This window comes from Macaca fascicularis, chromosome 9 (genome assembly GCF_037993035.2).
Source record: "Macaca fascicularis isolate 582-1 chromosome 9, T2T-MFA8v1.1".
Classification (NCBI taxonomy): domain Eukaryota; kingdom Metazoa; phylum Chordata; class Mammalia; order Primates; family Cercopithecidae; genus Macaca; species Macaca fascicularis.
In genome coordinates, this window is record NC_088383.1 from 839328 (window position 1) to 856958 (window position 17631).

At 51.6% G+C, this 17631-nt stretch overlaps 1 protein-coding gene across 5 annotated transcripts in view; it reads right to left on the reverse strand.

Annotated features, from left to right (window-relative positions):
* DIP2C (disco interacting protein 2 homolog C) overlaps positions 1-17631 on the reverse strand; it is a 375852-nt gene that overhangs the window by 172110 nt on the left and 186111 nt on the right. For 2 of the 5 annotated variants that reach the window (XM_065520210.2, XM_065520208.2), the window contains exons 2-3: positions 6063-6134; positions 4346-4513 (exon numbers count right to left, since the gene is read on the reverse strand). In XM_065520210.2, the coding sequence (XP_065376282.1) occupies positions 4346-4513; positions 6063-6134 (240 nt within the window). The remainder of the gene's footprint in view (positions 1-4345; positions 4514-6062; positions 6135-17631) is intronic. The other 3 variants (XM_005564485.5, XM_065520211.2, XM_065520209.2) reach the window with 2 other exon arrangements.

Sequence of the window (17631 nt, forward strand, 5' to 3'; positions counted from 1 at the left end):
AGGCTGAGCTTAAACTCCTGACCTCGTGGTTTGCCCGCCTCAGCCTCCCAAAGTGCTGGAATTACAGGCAAGAGCCACTGCGCCCGGCCCCACGCTATCCTTTCTATCCATCTTTCATGAACCCAAATCTTTGCCGCAAATCACTATACATTTCCTTAACAACCCTTTTCCTGTTATACTAGTTTAACTCGGTTAGGGACTCAAGCATTGGAAATTGCCAGTGATCCGGGGTCAGGAGAGTCTGACATCTGTATCTCATCCGCCAGCCTGAGCCCCGGTCCACGTTCGCTGGATGAGATGCCAATCTCACCATCAGGGCCAGGGTTTCACGTTTCCGCACTTTGCTTACACCTTGGATTTTTCACAAAACCCACATGCGGAGCTCCAAAGTGGGTGCTACCCTCCCCACTGGAGACACACTGCACGGCGTGGGCTCAGCTGCACTCCCTCCCTAGCGCCTGACATCTGGGAGGAGGAACGCGATTCACTAAATATTGCTAAAAAGACCAGGAAACAAATGCACGGATCAAACCGACAGCTGCGTGTGACAACACGTCTCCAGCAGCTGAGCGTGGTACCCTCGGAACACGGCTGACCTGGAACACAGGTGGTCCACCTCTCACTGCAGCAACTTGGTCTAGAAGGATTCATGCTGTCACAGGCAGTGCAATCTGGACACCCACGTTTCCCCTCCTCTGGGATTGAAGTTTAAAGATCCTCACCTTGTGAGCTGCCGCATGGCCTCACCACTAAGTGGAGGCCACCAGCCAGGGACAAGTCCCCGGGACCTTCAGCCCAGGTGAGGAGGCGGTCCCTGCCCCAGTACTTGCCGTGCGGGAAGGGCTACCCTGGGGTCACCGGACTGTAACTCTCATAGCATGAACCCGCTGTGCACCTGCCCTGGGAAAGCACAGCTCTGCTGACACGAAGAATCAGAACAACCAACGGCCGTCCCAGGCAAACAGGCTGGGGTCAGCCAGCCACGTCTTCTAAAGACAAAACAAAACAAAACAGCATTTATGTACTTAAATATAGGAAAGTTTCTCATTCCATATGTAACCAAAGTGCCAGATTCACAAACGCCAACTCCAGGGCACCTCTTCCCTCACATGACTGTCAAAGCCTAGTGGGACAATCTGCAACAGGACCTCAAAGGAAGCCCTCTCCATGGGGACAGGGCAAGGCAGCCACTGCAAGCAACAGCACTCAGGCCAGAGCAGCTGTTCTCATGAGAACAGGTGATCCAGTTACAGGATCAAACACTGGGATGCGAGCCAAGTCCCGAAAAGATAATTCCATGGACTGGACGGTGCTGAGGTATGTTACCCACTGTCATTCTGATCATTAGTTAGCACTTACATGTTACCATCTGCCATTTAAATTTATCCAAATCAAGAATAAAAGAAACTGTGGCCCAGATAGACGCCTGAGGCAGTGGAAGTTCTGCGGTGCCTGTTTAGGGTGTCACGTGGGCATGGTGGCGTCTGCCCTCAGGGACACTGCACATCCATCCTCGTACCACGGTGGGGACCGTGTGGGGGAGAAGCAAGCACCGCCCCGGCCCGCCATGGGCAGACTCAGCCCCTCTGTGCCGCACCCCGGAATCCATTCAGCAAATACCTGCCCAACGTCCACTTTCCGTGAGCAGGTGGCCGGGGCCTCAGGTGACTTAGGTGCTGCTGCTGGGGGTTGGGGTGGAGACTGAGCATTTAGTAACCACTGCCCAACTACGACTGTGGTATTTCAGGGACAGGATGACACGGAGATGGGAATCTGGATGGTCTAGACTGAGGGATCAAGGGAGAAATCCGAACTGAGCTTTAAACACTGCCTGGACATGGCTAAGGGCACGGCCTGAGCAGAGTTCCTCATGTGGACAGCAGCATGGCCATTGGGAGTCCTGGCAGCAAACTGAGATAAATCCGGGTTTGTGATCAGAGTCAACAGCTGAACAGCACAGCGCGAGCCTGCAGGCCAGGGCAGCCATCAAGGCCTCCGGTGGAAACTGTGTGGGGCTTCACGCACTGACCCAGGAGGCCTGTTCCCTGGGGAGGCTGCTCACGCGACCCCATAGTGGAAACTGTGCGGCACAGACTGACCCCCTCAGAGTCCTTGTAACTTGCACCTGGGCATCAAGCTGTCCAGCTGTTGAAGGAAAAGCAAGCTGGGCTTGGAGAGGAATATTGGATCTTCGTAAATCACTCAGTACCAAGAAACATTTCATGGACAATCAGGTAAGAAGTTGAGAAAGAGGAGTTGTATCTGAGCAAGGAAGGCTCCACTATTTATAGCCACACCGAAGTTTTACTCTCAATCTCCACGGCCTGCATCATAAAAGCAGTGAGGCCTTGTTATCCCAGTCGACGATGTTATTAAGATATCCCTGAAGAGGGTGCCAGGCAGTGGATTCCATTTCCTCTGTTTGCAAGTTTGACTGGGCTTAGAGACTGATGAGGGCTGGGTTTGAACCACAGAAGGGTGAGTGCCAAGTGGGCAGCTTCCCTAAGCCACGTCTTCTCCCTGAAGATGATCTTCCGGGCACTCTCTCTGACCTGCCTTTCACTGCACATACAAGTCACGTATCTTCCTGGCTCCTGGCACTCTTCCTCAGCTAGATCCAGGCAGCTGCTCAGCACCACACTCGCTTCTGAATCTCGACTGGAGGCCCCGACAGACGCCGCCCTCCTGAGCAGCTGGGATGTGCCTGGCTGGCCCAGGGAACGGAACCCCCATTGGAACTCATAATTCTGCATCCCAAACATCCTAGAAACACTTAGTTTCTGGACACAGGAATGTAAATGTTAAGAAAAAAGGGTGGAAGTTAATCAGAACACAAACCCCTTACAGGCAAAAGTGTGCAGCAGCCCAGGGGAACAAAAAGACGATCCTGCAACAAAGGAAGTCACATCCCATGGGGCCAACCAAGAAAGCAGCCTCAGCTTTGGAAACATCTGCATTCCTCGCTGCTTCCCAGGACAGGAGCACACGGTGCACGCTCACGCAACACCAGCAGCGTCTCCAAATGAAGGTTGGCAGGGAAACACAGCCTCGCTGGGCCCCAGCACCCCTGTCCTAACTGCCCCCATCCCGAGGGCCCCTGTGTCCTGAGTACCCCCCGGCCTGAGTCCAGTGTCTGGGCCTGAATCAGGCGGCCCAGGCGGTCCCTCCTCCTGTTTTCCTCACATTTCCGGCAGATGAATTCAGAAACGGACCTTGTGGCTAACACCCAACGCTGTCATCAGCTCTGCCACTTTCTCCTGAGGGCGCGAGGGCATCAAGCCAGGGGCCTGGAGAGGAGGAACGCAGTGGAGGCCAGGAGATGAGGCCAGGAGATGAGGCGGGGTGTCCTCTTCTGAGACCCCGATGGCCAATTGTAACAATAAAGTTTACCTCTATGACTTGATTTTACCGATTTTTTAACAGGGTCTCACTGTGTCCCCCAGGCTGGAATATGGTGGCACAATCACAGCTCACTGCAGCCTTGACTTCTTGGATTCAAGCAATCCTCCCGCTTCAGCCTCCCGGATAGCTGGGATCACAGGCACGCACCATCATGCCTAATTTTTTCTTTTGAAGAGATCCGGACTCCCTTTGTTGCCCAGGCTGGTCTCAAGCAATCCCCTGCCTCGCCTCCCAAAGTGCTGGGATCACAGACATGAGCCACCACACCCGGCCTTGTGATTTTAAAACACATTTTGAAGTGTAACCCTGAACATGAACCTGAAACTTCAACCTACATATGATTTTTTTCATCCTGTTGGAAAATGCATTGAACTCCCCTTTTGCCTCATGAAATTCCTATATTCACAATACTGTCCACCAAAGTAATTTAGACCTTTGAACAGAATCTTTACCTCTAAGAATATACTCTATGATTAACTGGTTTTTCTATTTCAAAAACCCTTACTTTGCTCTTCAGAGATGGAAATCTCAAAATCACTCCCTCTAGCCGATCTCAGAGGCCGAGACTCATCAGCTCATCCTGTAATCGGGTCTCTGGCTATAAGACCAACGTCTGTAGAAGACCGGTGGCTTTAAGAAAAGTTTTATAATCTGTCATGCTTTCTTCTTACGTGTTCTCTAAGTGGTGCCCCGCTGAGAAAGTGGAATTGTAAAAGCAACATTCTACTTCAACAGGCCACGCAGAACAGGGCCCTGACTCACAGGGACACACCCGGTCTCTGGCGAGCTCTGGACCCGCGGAGCGACCTGGCTCACTGGAGAACGGGAACCTCAGGCCCCCGGGCCACGCCCGACACGTCTGTACAGGATGGCACTTGGCAGGTGGCCCCTTTTCTAACGTGTACCCTGCTGTGGGGCTGGCTCTCAGCAAAGCAGCGCTCACCGAAACGAAAGTAAAACAGAGGCCGGTTCCCTGCGGTGCTGGCCACCCGCTCCCGGGCCGCGGCTTCTCGGACGTCGCACACCCCGATGTGGGCAGAGCGGAATGTTCTCCTCGGCGCTCCTTCACTGTGCTGCAGTCTACACCGAACCACGGCAGCTCCATTCGCTGCTGTAACAAGTTGAAAAAAAACTAATTAATTCAAACTTTAGTTTTTTTTAAATTTGTTACAGCGCTGAGCAGAGCTGCCGACCCCATGCAGGACAGCACACAGACCACCAAGGGGACCACAGGGCGCGGCCACCCTCCGCGCCCGGCCAAGGTCACTGCGGGAGGCACAGTGCGCTGGAGAACCGTCCTGGGAAGCGAGGAACCGCTTCTGTTTCACTTTTGTTTGGCAAGGCACAAAAGTTAAAACCAACAGCGTCCACGGCCTACAGTCACCCCCCACCTTCCTGTAGGACGTGAGGGCACCTGCAGAGGGGAACCCACCTTCCTGTAGGACGTGAGGGCACCTGCAGAGGGGAACTCACAGGGACAGGGACAGGGCTGGGGCAGTGATCGCCATGTGGCTCCGTGAGAAGAGAATGAGGGAGGGGGCGCAGGCCATCGGAGGATCTGCCCAGCACCGCCCTGAAGCCTCTCGCCCCAGCGTTCCAGCCCAGCCCTCTGCTTCCCTTCTCTTGGGTTCCTCGGCATCTCTCCCTGACTTAAGCCTCTGCTAAGCAAGGTCCACACAAACACGTTCACTGTTACATCACTGTCTCAAAAATCAAGGTAAGGGAAACACGAAATCAAAACAAAACTACCAACAGCAGAAGCTCCACACTGAGTTTCCTGGAGCCTGAGCCCCAGGAAGTTTTCCTTGCTGAGTCAACAGGACCCTGGATGGGCATCGGGGCCTCCGGAAGAACAGAATTGGGGTTTGTGCAGGTGTGGCCACGTGCATCCTTAAACCTTTTAAAATCTTGTTGCAATGGTAAGAACTATGGAAGCTCAGTTTCCACCTTTAAAATTTATGTTGCTAGCCTTATGTTTCAGAAAGAAACTGCTTGTGTTAGCTTTAAGCCATTCCTCAAAACTAGCTAATTTTCAAGGTCACTCTCGGGCTGAACTGAGCTTGCCAGATGGGAACTGAGGTGCTAGAATCCCAGTCTAATATGAGGTTCTTTTTTCCTGACATTTACGGAACCCAGCTCAAGTGCAGGAAAGCTGCCAATCTGCACATGTAGAAACGCTGGCGGGAAATCAACTGTTCTTCTGAAGAATCATGTATGTTTGCAACCATATCTCAACACACAACCAGCTTTCACAATTGCAGAGTCCTGGGCGGCATATCACAGCACTGTCTAGATTTGGCCTGTGCCACCAATAGATGCCTTGGATTAAACCAGAATCAATAGTAATAAATAGCCCTCTAAACCAAATACGTTGAAATCACTAATGTGCTCATATTTTTACAATCATAGCATTTTAAAGTAATCAACACAATATTGATCTCTGCTTATAGAGAAAACACCCGTTAAATTAGGCACTCTTATAGAAAAATCCTCTGTGCCTTCTATGTGATCACGCAAAGGAACCGGATGCCTGGAGCATGAACGCCAGACGCCGCCTCCTGCCGACGCGGAGTCAGGGAACATCTGCCTCCAGGTGTTTCTCTGGCACGCAGTGAACACGTGAAATGAGAGGACTCATGCTACTCATCGGGGCTACGTACTCGGAGGCTGTGGAAGGTAGGCTCCAATTAACTTTGACCTCTTCTTTTCATATCCTTTCTGTGTGATGTCCCCTGCAAGAGAAGGAAAACGAAGTTCAGCATGGTCTCAGTGGACAGAGTTTATCATTCGGCGGCACCGAAGAAAACAGTTACCACTGTATCTTCTGTGTGCCTCATCGTTAGAATTTTAAAAGCAAGCACTGCACATCATACAACTTCAGTTCCTCCCCCTGCTCTCGAACAAAAGCCCACAGCATTTAAGTCACTGAAACTCATTTGCTAAACACACGCCTGTTTCTGGCCCCTTCTTGATTTATCTGGATAAAGTCCAGAGTTAGATCCCTGCCATCTCATCCCCACCCGCTGGCACAGGAAGCCAAGCCCGGTGGCGAGGGCGCTCGTTAACTCAGTCAACGACAGATCCTGTGGCTGGCGGGGCTGGGATGGCCGACACCAGCACCAATCAGCATCTTCTTCATTAACGAGACGTTTCTTAATCAAGCGTGTCGCTCACAAGGACTTGAGCCACCACAGTGTTTTTGAAAAAGGAGTGATGAAGGCCAAGGGAAGAAGTGAAAGGCATGAAATGTGCAGAAATCCAGAAGAGAAGGATGCTTGTGGTGAGGCGAGAATCCACACGTTAAAGCCACCAGCTCACAGACGGCAAGGGGGCCGCGCAGCAGCCGCGCCTCTCCTGGAGCCGGCGCGAGCAAAGCCACCTCATCAACCCGCAGAGGCCCTTCCCGACCACAACTCCAGCGCGCGGCATCCTCACTCGCCCTTCATTTTCTGGGACCTATTGTATTGTTTTCTAAGAGTGATCAAACCATAATTCCTATAAGAGTTAAAAATTCAAGCTTTAATAAAAATACAGCAAACGAGTGACAAGTTATCATGATGTACACACAAGGTGGTCACAGTTCGCTTTTCCTAGTGAAGGGCGGGTACTCTCAGGTGCCACCTCTGCCTCCACCAACTCACAGCTCACGACACGGGTTCTTGTCTCCGCCATGGAACACAAGGGCCGACGTCTGAACACGTAGCCGGGAACCAAATGACACAGACTCCGCATCTGCCCATCCACGAGTGTCCTTGATGCTAACTAGCCAGCCGGCCACCGCCGACAAAGGGACGGTTTCTGCAGAAGTGTTGAAGCTTGCCAGGCACTCCACACCCGCAGCCATCGGCTGCCCGCTACGAGACTGCTCGGCCGCTTCTGGAAATGCCTTGTTAACCCGTTTTACAAAGACGTCCAAAATCTGAACCAAACAGCCACATGTGCATGTGCACTGGAGCTCAGGGACGAGTCACCTCGGACGCTGGCTGTGAAGTCAGGTTCACTCCTTTCCCTACACACTGCGGCGCCTCTCCCACCACCAGAGAAAAATACCTGGTTTTGAGAAAACAAGATGCCAGAAGCCTGGAAGTTCTGTCCAGGCCCATCAATCACAGGAGACCTGGTTCACTGGCAGGCACCCCCCTCCCCAGCCCTTTCACTTCAGCCCACTTGAGAGCAGAATTACAGAGCAAGAGGCCGACCCGAGCTCCGCTCCCCTGCTGCAGAGAAGGTGGGAGAGTTCCACCTACAAGGGCAGAGCAGAAAGCCCCCGGATCCACACACGCCCGGCCTTGGGATCCCCTGAAAAGGCAGCAGCAGCCGATCGCTGTTCTCCCAGTGGTTCCCAGTCCTGCCTTGAAGGTGGCTGCGTGAGGAGGAAGCTGCTCCACCCCCTCCGCCCCCTGCTCAGCATCTAGAGGCACCCCCAGAGCCTGCTCCCTGCAACTGAGGAAACACCCCAGCGAACAGGAAAGAAAGGACCAGAAGCGGATGGAACACAGCTGCACCCGGGATGATGGATGAGCAACTGCCCCGCCGCACAGCGGGACGCGCCCTCAGCACCAGCGACGCGCCCAAGGTCGCTCTCACAGCCACTCCAGCAACGGGCCCAGCGGCTCTCCCGGCCCCTCCAGCAACGTGCCCAGTGGCTCTTCCGGCCGACGGCCCCACTGCTCTGGCATCCTGGTTTCCAGCTGCCTTGCACAATTCTATGATCAGGTCCCATCCTGAAAGCCCTGTCTACACCCAACATTCAGCTCCCAAGTCACTAATTTCTCAATTGAACACTTAAGCATGGGGAGCTGCTCCTCCATTTTCAGTTGATGCCAGCATCAAAGAAAACTGACGTTGCACTCTGTCTCACATTCGGAAAGCTCCGATTGCCAAGGCCCCCAGCTGGAGGAAACCCAGCGCGTTCCTCCGGGCCGTGGCTCCTTCCTCTCCCCCCCCCCCCCCCCGCCCGAGTCACCCCGGCAGGCCTAACCAGACGTGTCTTCTCACGTTCCTCACCATACAGGCTCCACAGTGCATCTCAGGATGGGGAAGGGCCAGACACGAGGAGAAGCCTCTACTTAAGAGCAGGCATTTGGCTGGATTTAAATCGAGCCCCCAATTCAATCAGCAAAGAAAATTTCCAGACAAGACTTCAAGAAATCCTAGGTTACTATCATCTCTCAAAACCTAGGAGGTGGGAAAGGACGGTACCACTGAGTAACTTCCATGGCCCGCACTTCCCCCAAACCAGGGTCTGCAAACAGTCTCCAGGCTGAGCCCAGCTTCCAGACCACTTCTGGAGACACGCTCTGTGCTCACGGGCTGCTCCCTCCCAATCTGCAAGACAAGACAGAGTTCTGTCCAGCTCTTCACAGGAGGGTTTGCCGGCCCATCCCCAAAGACAACACTGTTTAATCCTTTTAACAACTTATTTTACGGATGAGAATTTGAGGCACAAATGGTACTTACGTTCCTCACTCAGGACCACAGATCTAAGACAAAAGTCTGTCCAGCTCCAAAACCGTGTCCCATGAAAACTACATCCGGAGTCTTACACTCTAAAGCTGGTGCAGTGTCCAGAGACCACAGCCCTGGCTTCCTGGGCCTTCCTCGCATATTCACGCCCCTGTATGTCCTCCTGACTCTCTAACCTGCCTGGGAAGTGCCTTTCTCCAAAGGAAATGCAAGTCTACTTCCCGCTTTGCCCTCTCCCAGCCCCTGCCCTGCCTGGATGCCGCCTCTGGGTGCCCACAGCACAAATCACACGCTGTAGCTTGCGTGATGTCGTGGATGACTGTTTATGGTTTATTTGTAACACACAAACACAGTTATCCTTAAAACCAGACAACGTCCCATAGAACTGTGCCCCAACCCAGTCGTCTTCCGAACTGAAGCCAGGGTGCTCCTGCGTGTACCACACACACAGATGCCTGTGCCTGACGCAGAGACCTGCAGATAAGCGACTGGCTGGGAGTGCGCTGAAGACCTGGGCAGACGCGGGGCGATCATTTACCTGTTCAGTGACTGGGGGGCGGGCAGAGGGGAAACTTACACCGATTCTATCACCAAAATGCAGAAGGCGATGGCTTGATGTGCCGAAGTGCTGGATGCCACGGCCCTCAGACCAGGCTCACAAGCACCTGCTACGTTTTCATGTGAAAAGTCCAGTTATTTTCAACTCTGGAACTGCCTCAGCATCTGGTAGAGATCCACCAGATTCCCATAATAGATTTGCTACAGGTTTACAGGTGCAAACCTAGCAGCAGCTTTTATGCGCCTTTATTTTGAAGCAACCAATGTTTCCTGTGTGAATACAATCATAGGCGACAGGTGACAGGTAGGTAACATGATGCATATAGACAGACGACAGAGATGATGGACAGAGGGCAGTGGCGGGAGGTGAGAGACTGACAGGCGGAAGCGAACTGGCTGACTACACAGTATCCTCCCAGAACACCTCCTTGGGTTGGGCCCAAGGCCTGACCTTCAATCAATGCCACGCTGTCACTAGGGAGACGGTGGCTCTGACGGTGCCTGGTGCTTCCTCCGTTCCACACGAGGGAGACGGTGGCTCTGACGGTGCCTGGTGCTTCCTCCGTTCCACACGAGGGAGACGGTGGCTCTGACGGTGCCTGGTGCTTCCTCCGTTCCACACGAGGGAGACGGTGGCTGACGGTGCCTGGTGCTTCCTCCGTTCCACACGAAGGAGACGGTGGCTCTGACCGTGCCTGGTGCTTCCTCCGTTCCACACGAGGGAGACGGTGGCTCTGACGGTGCCTGGTGCTTCCTCCGTTCCACACGAGGGAGACGGTGGCTCTGACGGTCCCTGGTGCTTCCTCCGTTCCACACGAGGGAGACGGTGGATCTGACGGTGCCTGGTGCTTCCTCCATTTCACATTGGTTCAGGCTGAATGATCAATTCCTGACTTTCTCTCCCCCTCATCTTGTGTCCATCAGGGCACGTGGTTGTCAATGTGCAGCTAAACTAAAGGCGCAAATGCTCCGAGAAAGGGCACGTCCTTCCCCATGTTTCTAAGCAGGGGCCATCACGGGTCTGTTATCCCGCTAGGCATATCCACTGCTCACAGCAGGCTTGTTCATATTCCCCAAACCTGGAAGCAACGGGAACGTCATCCAGGGCTATTTCAAAAGTCAACTCCCGTCTCCGGGGACAGCCTCTGGGAGGCTGCCGTCAGAGAACGTGAACCACCCGAGCCTCTGCTGCAGCACTTTCCATGTAAAATTCCAAACAGCACATTTTCCCGCTTCCACATCAAGATACCCGTTTATTCTCCTTCTCACTTTAGGAATAAGTATGACAGAAGAGTAAATGCAGAAATTGTAACCTTAGTGAGAAAAAAAATAAAAGTGATCTCTTTTGAAACATTTTTTACTTCATTAAAAAAAATGCTACTTATATAATTCTGAGACTTTCCATAAGAATTAAAATTTCAGAAGCAGAAATTAAAATCACAAAGAAAAGAGATCTACAGAAAATCGTTCTTTGGAAGTGAAAACCGCAGTGAGGCCAAGTCACCAGCAGAAGGTCGAATGAGACAGACGGATGCTTCCTTCCCTCCCCGAAGGCAGGGATTCTTTTTCTCACTTACGTTGCAGCCCAGAGTTTCAGGCCAAAACCCTATCTTAGAAAAGCAAGGAAAGGCCAGCCTGGCAAACGCAGGGTTAAGACGACAGAACAGCCGCCCGGCCCCTGTGGCTTTCTCGGCCTCAGGCCCGCGCCAGCCAATGTGGCCCCAACTGGAACCCGTGCAGAGCCCGAGCTGTGGACGTAAGGCTCGAGAGACAGACACCCGAGAGCCGGGGAGCCCCTCAGGGATGAAGGAAACGGGCCACGGAGCTGCTTCCACGATGTGGCTCAGCTCCGAGCGCACAGACCCACTTGGCAGTGATGGTTTCCACGTGCAGTGTCGGGAGATTATTTAATGCTGGAATGAATACTTTATATTACAAAGCAATCGTTTCCATGTTCGGAATTCTACGGCTGTCAGGAGCCTGGTGCTGCTGCTCTGAGCCTATTGCTTTATAAGGAGCCGGGAGGCCCCAGAAGGCAAGGCTGCAGCCTCATTTTAAAATCTCCAATAGGCTTCTTCGTTCTCCAGCAGGCGCAGTAGGCTGGTGACAGCTCCTGTGTGTAGCCCGCCCCTCGCCTGCACTGGGGGACAGGGGCAGGAGGACCTGGGATGTCCTCTCACTCCAGCAGCCGAGCACAGCAGGGCCCCCCCAAGGGCCAGCTAACTAGTGTGGGTCTCATTTTTCTCATAGATAAAATATAGGTAATAGCACCCATCTACCTGCTACTGCGGATGGAGAGATCAAACACGCAGGATGTGAAGGTCTCAAAGCACGAAGGACATAAAATCTTTAAAAATTTCAACAAGCACTCAATTCAGTATCTGCTTCACATTCAACTCGTGAGACGTCCCAGTTGATGGGAGGACCCGTGAACACAGACCTGCTGTGTGGCCTGCAGGACCACAGGCATCGCCCCTTCGGGGGAGGGAGGCAAAGACGGCGGACCACGGAGAACCAGGGACTAGGAAGAAACTCAAAATCTCAGCCTGAGAACCCAGTTGTTGTTCTGCTCCAATATCAACTACCATCTCGGGACCCCAGACACCGCAGGCCCCCATGTCACTGAGACGCTCCAGCTCTGGGGCTGAGGCTCCTGGCCCCACGCACACCCCGGACAGCGGCCAGAAGGGTCACTGCAAGAATGCAAACACGGTGAGCCTCTGCCCCCAAACCGTGTCAGAGGCTTCTCCCTGCTGTTTGGGTTGAGGCCAAACTCCCCACAGGGTCTCCAAGTCCTTCCCGACCAAGCCCTGCCGCCTTGGCTGTGCGTGCTCTGCCATGGCTCCACGTGCACCTGCTGTGCCCATCACCCCCTCATTCTCGCAAGCCCCCGCCACGTTTCCAGTGCGAGTATCGGCAGCTTGAATTCCATAAAGATCTTTTAAATAAGGTGCCAGCGTAAACAAAGCCTACACTAGGATTCATTCACCTGAGCTTTTTGTTTAATAAAAACATGATTTACTGTTATTTAGGTGCCTAGTGTCCCACTCTCTGGGCAACAGAGCAAGACCCTGTCTCAAACCACACACACACACACCCACACCCCCACACATTTAATTAACGGTAGGAACAGGAGGGAAACACATTTGAGACACGCTGTTGCAGGAAGATCTTACTCAGGCGGGGTGGGTGGACCAGGTCATTTAGAGTTTTACCTTTTTGGGTTTTTTTAAATTTGTATCGTCCCCCGTAGCTCTTCTCTTTGGTACATTAAGAACTCCGGTTGGAAGGGGGATTAAAGGAAAGAGCTTGTTTGGAGTCCATTCTATTTTTAACACATGGATCAAAAGAACACGAGAAAGAGCAACAGAAGTTCACACTACTGCAGCAGTCTTGAAAATAAGCTTCTGATGTTAAAAAAAAATGTAGTACTAACAGTCCCCGAAGGGCTTAGAAATATGAATGCCGATGGAATTTTTAAAAATTCGAAGTGCGTGTGCAGTGCACCGTGTGGAGCAGTGAGGAGATTCCTGTCCTACTGCAGCCTCGAAACACCCCCTCCCTTCCAGTCCCTGGCAAGACCAGGAGCTCTGCACGAGGTCCCTGAGATGCCCCAGCAGCCATCCTGACCAGTGGGAAGATTTAAACACACCTGTTTCACACAAAACTGCTGTCGTAACTTGCTAAGAAATCCTTGGGCAAGCATAATTTCTCCAGCATGTCCTGGGAGTTAGAAATCCCTCCTTCTTAAACACAGCTATATCCCTTTCCCATGACATTCATTCTCAATTTTGCAGATCTCAGGCCTCAGCAGTAAGTTGGTTTTGTGGGATGTTGTATTTACATTTTTTGGTGCTGTGGGGAGGGAGAAGGGGGGAGGGAGAAGGGAGAAGGGGAAAGGGGCAAGGTAGGGACAATGAAGCCCAGGGAACATGAGCATGAGGACAGGCGGACGGGGGACAGGGGAAAGGATGGAGGACGACCATCCACCTACAAAGGCGGGGTCTTACTGCGAACTTTACAGACAACTATGTCATTTAAACATTCCACAAGCACTATCATCCTCATTTCACAGATGAGTCTCAGCAAGTCTGAGACGCCCACCAAAGGGCCAAGACTGGTGGCTAAAGTCAGCACGCAGAACCGCCTGGCCCAGCAGCGCCAGCCCACCCCTGCTACAGGAGATGCTTCAGATGCCCCAGCAGGGAGAATGTCACAGCCCTGCTGAAGGGGGAGGACGACAACTAGAACAAATGTCCACATCACTTCCAGGATCTGAACAGTCACACTGGACCACCTCCAGGTGAGAAGTGGACGGTCTATCTCGGATGCCAGGCCACGGGGAGTGGTTACAGCCACGTACCATGTGCCACGTGCCCTTCGGCATCAGAAAGTGCTTTTGTCGGGAAACAAAACTGCTAAGGCATCAAAGATGGAATCGCTTTGACAGCAGAAAGAAGTGGGCTAATCTCAGTCAATACAAAAGCACATGCAATCCAGAGTCCTAAACCCCAGGAGGAGCCCATCTCTGTAATCAGAGCTTCACCATCACTGTGTGTTCATGCCAGAGCCAGAGGCGTGCAGTGAACGGGGGCCAAGAGAGCCTCGACTTTCCACAACACATCCAGCATTGTCTTCCTGTTTTAGACTCTGGATGAGGGAGTGTGTGCTTTTAAGTCTTTGCAGAATCATTTAAGCAGCTGCGTAGTAGCTATGGCTTTCTGCTCAGTTGCCTTTTTAAGTCAAAGCTCCCAAGAGTCAAAGCAATCCAAGAGGCTGCTCAGCCAGTCTGTCTGCAGTGTGAGAAAGCAAAACTCAGAGGTGGCAGTGAGCGGTCAGGCCACCTGTGCCCACGCCAGGGAACCCAAGGGATCTAGGAATGTAAATTCTGCAGTGTTGGCAGATGTGGAGCAAAGGGAACCCTTGCATGCCGTTGGTGGGAGTGCAAAGCAGCACAGCTGTGAAATAGTATGGAGCACCTTCCAAAACTAGAAACAGGACTCTGTGATCCAGCAATCCCATGTCTGGGTAAATATCCAAAGGAATATTGAACCATTAATGGAGAGATGCCTGCATGCTCACGTCCACCACAGCGCTATTGACAGTCACTTAGATGTGGAATTGACCTACGCACCCGTCAGTGGATGAACAGATAGAGACATTGTGGTGTACGGACACAAGGCGTACAATTCACCTTAAAGAATGAAATTCTGTCATTTGCAAAAACATGGATAAACCTAGAAGATATTTTGCTAAGTGAAATAAACCAGGCACAGAAATACAAATACTGCATGATCTCACTTATATGCGGCATCTTAAAGTATTTGTAGAAACAGAGTGGAATGGGGGTTACCAGGGACTGGGAATGGGGAAACGGCGAAACGCTGGTCAAGGGTCATGACACTTCATGAAAAGATGAGTCAATTCTGGAGACTGAATGTATAGCATGGTAACTACAGTTAATAACGTATGGTCTGCCTGAAATTCAGTTAACAATGCATCATCTGCCTGAAACTGGGTAAGAGAATGGATCTTCCGTGTTCTCACCACACACACGAATTAACTATAAGGTGAGGGATGTGTTATCAATAGCTTGAACTGGGGGAGGAAAAAACCCTGAAATCCTTCCCCTCCTCCTAAAAACTATTTATAGATTTTGAATGTTGGTCTGTGTGGAAAAAAACTGTTTCTTCCAGCGAGTCTCTTGAAAAAATAAAGCGTGTTATAGTACAGTCACCCTCGGTGTCTGTGGGAGCGGGTTCCAGGGTCAGGATCCCAAAGTCTGCGATGCTCAAGTCCGTGATAGAAAATGGCGCAGCATTTGCATAGAACCCACGTGTACCCTGTGTATTTAAAAGCTCTACATTACTCGTAATACCCCCAAACAACGTGAGTGCTGAGTACACAGAACCCACGCGTGCCCTCCTGTGTACTTAAAATCTCTACATTACTCGTAATACCCCAAACAACGGGAGTGCTGTGTAAATGGTGGTTGTACTGTATTGTTTAGCAAATAATGAGAACGACAAAGTCTACACATGTTCAGAACAGGTTAGGCCATTCTTTTCCTTCTGAATATTTTCACTTTCAGTTTGGCTGAATCCAGGGCTACAGAACCCATGAACACGGAAGGCCAATTCTGCGTCTGAGAAATTTTTAACATTCAGCAGGAGGGGGAAGGAATACAGGTTCTCACCTCCCACATCCCTCAGTACTTCCCTGGTCATTCTGCTGTGTCAGCTGCTTCTCTTTTGACCAACTTCACCAACTTCACAATCTTCATCAGCAACGGGGCAGCTCTGGACAGGGAGAAGCAGCCGTCCTTCATCTGCAAACCGTGTTTGCCGCGGGAATGAGCTCAAGACCGTGTCTTCTTCCAGACACTCACCCGAGGAATCCGAACCATATGTAGTGAGGATCACTCCTGCCACACACAGCCATCTCTTGGATGCAGAGAAGCTGAACAAGCGGCCAGGGCTCCTCTGACACACACGAGGCCATGCGGAGAAGCGTCCCGTAACGTGACGGCACCTGGCTGGTTCCACCATACAGATGGGACGCAGAGGAAGAATTTCTTGAAGCAACATTTGTACATTTGGAGTTGAAATGCAAAATGCAATCGCCAAAAACATTAGCTATTTTGGAATAAGTTGGGACAGGGAAAACATCTGTCATGAGATTAAAAAACACATTTTTTCTTGAGACAGGTCTGCCTCTGTCACCTGTGCTGGAGTGCAGTGGTGCGATCACAGCTCACCGCAGCCTTGACCTCCCGGGGTCAAGTGATCCTCCCACCTCAGCCTTCTGGGTAGCCAGGAACACAGGTAGGCACTACCACACCCGACTATGTAGTTTTTTTTAGAGATGGGGTCTCACTGTGTTGCCCAGGCTGGCCTCAAACTCCTGGACCCAAGTGATCCTCCCTCCCGGGCTTCCCAAAGTGCTGGGATTACAGGCATGAGCCACCAAATCCAGCCTCTGTCATGAGTGTTATAAACACAGTACTTGAATTTTTTCCAACCTCTTGCTATCCAGCCAGCTTCCCCGGCTGTGGCAAGGGTGATGCTGCTGCTGTTGTCTCTTCACGAAGGGCGGGGCAGCAGATGACAGGCACACACTATACCCAGGGAACGACTTGGCTCTACCAGGAGATGCCTCAGCTGAAGGAAGTCCTCAGAGCCCCTCGAATCTGCACACCTGAGAGAACCAATCCCACTCAGTCAGCAGTTCATGCCACAGAAGCAGGTGCCAGTAGACATGCCTGCCTCTCCTCGGGGGTCCCGGCCGAGACACCCCACACCAGGACGTGTAGAACAACAGAGAGTCACGCTTTCTTCTTTCTCCCTGCTGCCCGGGGGTCTCTCTTAGGGTGCTCGTCAGAGATGCACCTCTGTCAAGGGATGACTTTCATTTATCTGAAATGAAGTTTCTGCCCGTTCCTTCTCAGCAAATAGTTTTCAATGAAGAAAACTTCACCCCAAGACTCTGGGCTCAAGCGTGTCCCGACCTCCATCTCCAAGTACAAAATCTCCTCTCAGCTCCAGGGCACCTTGGGGCAAGCCAGGACCCCACTCACTGGTCCCCAATAACACCCCAGGCCTGAAAAAAGTGTCTGCTGTGTGGGCGAATTAAGGAAGCAACGTGCGTTTGTTGAGTCCTGCCAGCTAACTATAGATAAAACACGCTTTCTGAGAGCTGCAAGTGCTACTTATCTGCATGCCGGCATTCTCACCATCATCAGACATTATACGGTACGACTTCAGCAGGTCCTGTGACCCCACAAATCCAGGATGCATGAAGAGAAAGTGACTGCTGCTTAGTAATTAATCACATAAATACTGCAGCTTTCACTTGGGCCTTGTTTGGTAACACTGCACAAGCCTAGGCTGTATGTGAGAATCTCCAAATGCTGTAGAAATTATCCTGAACTTCATTTCCTGATTCATTCATTCATCTCCCAAATATTTAATACCTACTGTGTGCCATGCAATGGACAGAGTACATAAAACAGAAATCCTACAAACAGAGAAAGCGCACACGGAACACAGACATAATATCGCCAAAATGTTTGCTGCATAAAAGATTTAAAAAGTTGTATTTTAACTTAAAATCTTTTAAAAGCTGGAAATAAAGGGATGCTTAATTCAATGACTCCAGTGATTTTCTTAAATCACCACATCTGGGTAAGCAATGGAAAACAAAATG